The sequence below is a fragment of the Arachis ipaensis genome, chromosome B09 (genome assembly GCF_000816755.2).
Source record: "Arachis ipaensis cultivar K30076 chromosome B09, Araip1.1, whole genome shotgun sequence".
Taxonomy (NCBI): Eukaryota; Viridiplantae; Streptophyta; class Magnoliopsida; order Fabales; family Fabaceae; genus Arachis; species Arachis ipaensis.
Window position 1 is genome coordinate 121,251,166 of NC_029793.2, and position 4,663 is coordinate 121,255,828.

A 4,663-nucleotide genomic window follows, 5' to 3' on the forward strand; every position below is an offset into this window, starting at 1 on the left:
AAACCCAATTGAAAAGAAAAAAAATATAAAGACCTAATTAAAAATTTGATAAAACTATAAGAACCATCAGAGTAATTAAATCAATATTTTATTATATTCTAAAAACATACTCTAAAGACCGTTTAGCCAAAATTTTATAGCTACCAATTTGAGGCAGAGGCAGTAAATTATTTACATAAAAAATAATTAAAAATTATAAAAGAACATTAAAAAAAGGATAAGACTTCACTGAAAATGATATACTCATTTAGAATGTCTCAACCACAAAGGCAAATTACTGACTACTATTACCAGTAAACACCTAAGAAACTACTATTACTAATAATGATCTTTTTTCTGTTTCCCCCTATCCTATAACACGTTTTCTTTTATTAAATGAAACATCCACAATGAAGCTCTATCCAGTTGTGTATAAATATAAATTGTATTGCAATATTCAGGCTTAAATACCTGATATATTTCCATACTCACTTCCACTATTAAATGAGGTTCACTAAAAGGTTCTCACATCCCATTCAATTATGAAAATGAGTGTCAACTTAGTATAGGACGAAAGATGAAACTACTTACAATGTAACTCTGCATATATAAGCATATTCTATCTGAGACAAACACATCACAAGGGGTAAGCAATGCTCAACGATGTAACACACTTTAACATTTTCTAAGGTGAAGCAATAACAATTTATAGAAGATTAGAACAAGAACCCATGACATAAGAAAGTGAGTCATTTGGAACTAAAACAAAAACTAAACTGAAACATAATCATATGTTCAAGGATTGGAGATGAAATCATTAATGAAGAAATTCTAATGGGGAAAATCTAGCTTATCACAACAAAAGGTGCTTTAGACATAGAAATAATCATTGCATGAACACCCAAAACTGTCAAAACACCACAGTAAAAGTATCAACTAGACACACAAAATTCAGGCTAAAATACTAATGAGTCACAGCCAACACCTTTTTCAGTGTGCCACAAACCACTCCTCTCATGGTTTCCATCTGCCACCACAAACCAGATTGAAGTTTATATGATTTTATCAGTTGAAAAGCCAGGAATCTCCGAATTTGATGGTGCATTTGCCCAGAGAAATACAACATGACCAACCACTGACCAACGTTCATCCTTAGCCATGAGTGGACACTTGCTCCCCTTCAATACTCGAGCACCTCTCCTCCTCCTGTACAACACAAGTGCAAATACAGGGGGAAAATGATTATGCCAACCTCAAAGTTTTACCTTCACTACCATTATTGCTATCCATTACTTCACTACCATAATCGCTACCCATTACGATGTTACCAACAAGTGTCCACTGCTATCTGTAAATATAACTTGACTACACCTTATTTCTACTTGTTATAGAAAGTAAAGCATGCACCTGTGCAAGAACAGAAAGAGGAAAGAAACAAAGAAAAAACTAACAAATGGCAACAGAAATAGTCAACCACATCAAACCATCATAAGGGGAAAATATGATACTATAGCTGAAATGCTACAAGAAGCGATATATCCAGATAGACTAAAATCACAAGCACGCAATTTAAAGCTACACGCAAAAACAACGACTAAATAAAAATAATAGCAGCTAATATTTCCTCAACCATGCTAATTATTATAAATATAAACTAGTAAAGAAACTACAGCAAACTACTGGGATTCAAGCAACTCAACCAGTCCCACTGTGCATTGCATTGAACTTGAGTCATTCTTTGGCAACGGGAAGCATCCATAGGAGGTCACAATTTAAGATCAAAAGACATGGATCCACAAGCTGAACTTCAAGATCCAGCAAGAAATTAACCATCAAAATTACTGTTGTTGAGCTTGTCGTGACTGAGCACCAGCATACCCACCACCATAACCAACTTGCCCACCATGAGAGCCATTTCCCTGAGGAGTCCCATAGTTTCCAGACCGTTGAGTTTGTTCAGATCTCCAACCAGCATTTCCATAACCTGAATGTCCATTTGCATCCCCATAACCACTTCCCATATAGCTCCCACTGCCACCACTACCTTGTAGTTCATTCCCACCAGCATTGCTAGAATTACTATTTGGGGTACCCCCAGTACGCCCTCCAACAGCACCATATCCGCTGGGATTCCCATAAGAACTATCACTACCATACCCACCATATCCATATCCTTGATTCCCGTAGCCAGCAGCTCCGCCAGGAGATTGACCTGCAGTTGCTGAACCAGGACCACTGCCGCCAGATCCAGCAACGCCACCTGGAGCACCCCACGCAGCAGTGTTCCCATAGCCCATAGACCCATAGCCAGAAGCAGCCTGAGCAGGCCATGAACTCCTTGGGCCACCAGGTGCACCACCAGTGTAAGCAGCATTAGCAACATTTGGATTCCCATAAGCTGCACCGCCAGCTCCACCATACCCAGCAGCAACACCACCATAACTTCCATATGCACCGTAGCCAATGCCATTATTGGCTGGACCATAACCATACCCAGGTGCACTATAGCCAGCAGAACCATAAGTTGGGAATCCCCCAGCAGCACTTGGAGGCTGAATATACCTACTAGAATCCATACGACCATCATAAGCATTCTGGCTGCCACCAGATGATCCATACCCTTGATACCCTCCTGCGCCACCACCTCCACCACGGCCAGTTGAACCAGGATTGGCATCTTTAGGAAGTGCACGCTTCACCTCTACTTGCTTACCATATAAATCATGAAATGTCTTATGCAAAACCCTATCAACTGCCTCCTCATTGTCAAATGAAATAAAACCAAATCCACGTGGTCGTCCAGTATTCTGGTCAAACATAACTACTACATCAGTTACATGACCATATGACTCAAAGTATTGACGAAATTTTTCTTCTGTCAGTGTGGGAGGCAACCCTCCAACAAATATCTTCTTGGTCCTCGTGTTTCCACCATTTCCACCAGAATTCCAACCAGAATGAGAATTTCCACCTCTTGAAGTGACAGAAACTTGTTGATCCTCTCTTGATAAGGCCCTCTTAGCATCAACCTGAATAATAGAATTATAAGATTAAAATCACCCAACAGAAAGTCTCATAAATTGACAAGGGCAAAGAAAAACATGCACAACATCACAAATTAATATCTGTATTCTTCAGTTATCAACATGATCAATATTCAAAACCAATCCTCTTGGGCTGACATTATAAATCACTTCCCCGATATTCAAAAGAATCCAAAGGCAATTCAAATCAAAACATGACAAAAGTTAATAATAATAACTGACAATGGATCCCATAAAATCATCACTCATTCGATATTTTGATATGCCAACCAACAAAAAGACATAATCGTAAACTCAAGCATATCTCAATAATTATGCATTTTGTAGAAGGAAATGAATCACCTAATTGCAAACTCTACATTTTAATTATTTTTCAAGATTGACCAAAGAGGATTCAATATTAAAGAATATTAACGTTACTCTCATCTGTCATAAGCATGAAGAAACATATTGCCTTAACTATGTCAGCTGACAACAACAGTAAATGATATGTATTACAAATTAGCAGTTAATGTGCCCTCAACCAAAGAAACTACCATCTAAAAGCATCCATTTCATTCCATTACACATTTCATACATTAACTATTGCTCACCAACAGCTAGTGCCTAGTAGCATAAGTATTATTTGTTCTTTCTTCTACTGTTGTACTACAGAGAATCACAGGCATAGCTAACACCCAATAGGGGTGTTCTCAGTAAAAGCATATCTTGAATTAAGAGAAAGACCAAAAACATTAACCATGAACAAATCAATTAGGGACATGTCTCTCCGAAAAGAAAAACCCTAAAACAAAGACCATTCAAAAGAAAAACCTATTAAGCAAGCGAATAATGCAAATAACCACTGGCAGTGGCACCAAACAGTATATAAAAGAAAAACCCTAAAACTAAGACAAAACCCCACAACTAATTATATTCCAATAATAACAAAAACCAGCAAATCGGAACCAACAAACACACTATGAAATTCGCAACACCAATAAAATAGACGAAAGAAACCATCTTTCTTAATTAAAGAAACAAAATGAAGGAAACCCAAACCTAGGCCTAAGAAGAATAGGGTTAAAGAGGGTTGTGAATAAAAATGGGGAAAAGGGAGAAAAGTTAATAAAGGGGGAAATGAGGGTAACCGTTCTGCCATCAATGACATGCTTATCTTGGAGGACCCTATCGAGAACAGAGGGATCGGCGAATTCAACAAAGGCGAAGCCTCTGGGCTTGCCGGTGTTCTTGTCCCTCATGACGGAGGCGTTGGTGACGTCACCATAGTTGCAGAAATGGTCCTTCAACTTGTCCTCATTGGTGTCCCACGAAATCCCTCCGATGAATAGCTTCCCCTGATCCGAATCCATGCCCTTTCCTTTCCCTCTCTCTCTCTCTCTCTAAATATATATAGTGTGTAGAGTATGTATGTGAAGAAGTAGTAGTATTATTTTTGAGGGGGTGGGGTTTGTGGAAAAGAAAGAAGGGATTTGGGTTTGGGAATTAGGAGGGAAGAGGTAGAGAGGGAAAAGAGTGGGGTGGCTAATCACTAATGTGAGCGGTGCCGCGTATGTTATAGTTATGTGTGAAACAGTTTTGTGTGTGTAGTGTAGAAGCAAGGACTAAGGTGTAATTTGGTAAAAATCTTATTAACTTGT

General features: G+C 38.5%; 1 protein-coding gene across 3 annotated transcripts; it reads right to left on the reverse strand.

Annotated features, from left to right (window-relative positions):
* On the reverse strand, positions 717-4,579 carry LOC107618058 (heterogeneous nuclear ribonucleoprotein 1). 3 transcript variants are annotated; one of them, XR_001615129.2, is made up of 3 exons: positions 4,154-4,579; positions 1,680-3,008; positions 717-1,182 (listed from the first exon to the last, which is right to left on the reverse strand). XR_001615129.2 is itself a non-coding variant. In XM_016319984.2 (2 exons), the coding sequence occupies exons 1-2, from the start codon at positions 4,373-4,375 to the stop codon at positions 1,818-1,820; spliced, it is 1,413 nt and encodes a 470-aa protein (XP_016175470.1). In that variant the 5' UTR covers positions 4,376-4,579; the 3' UTR covers positions 1,448-1,817. The 3 variants fall into 3 exon arrangements, 1 of the variants encoding a protein (XP_016175470.1); XR_001615130.2 differs by having other exon boundaries at positions 717-1,185; XM_016319984.2 differs by lacking the exon at positions 717-1,182 and having other exon boundaries at positions 1,448-3,008.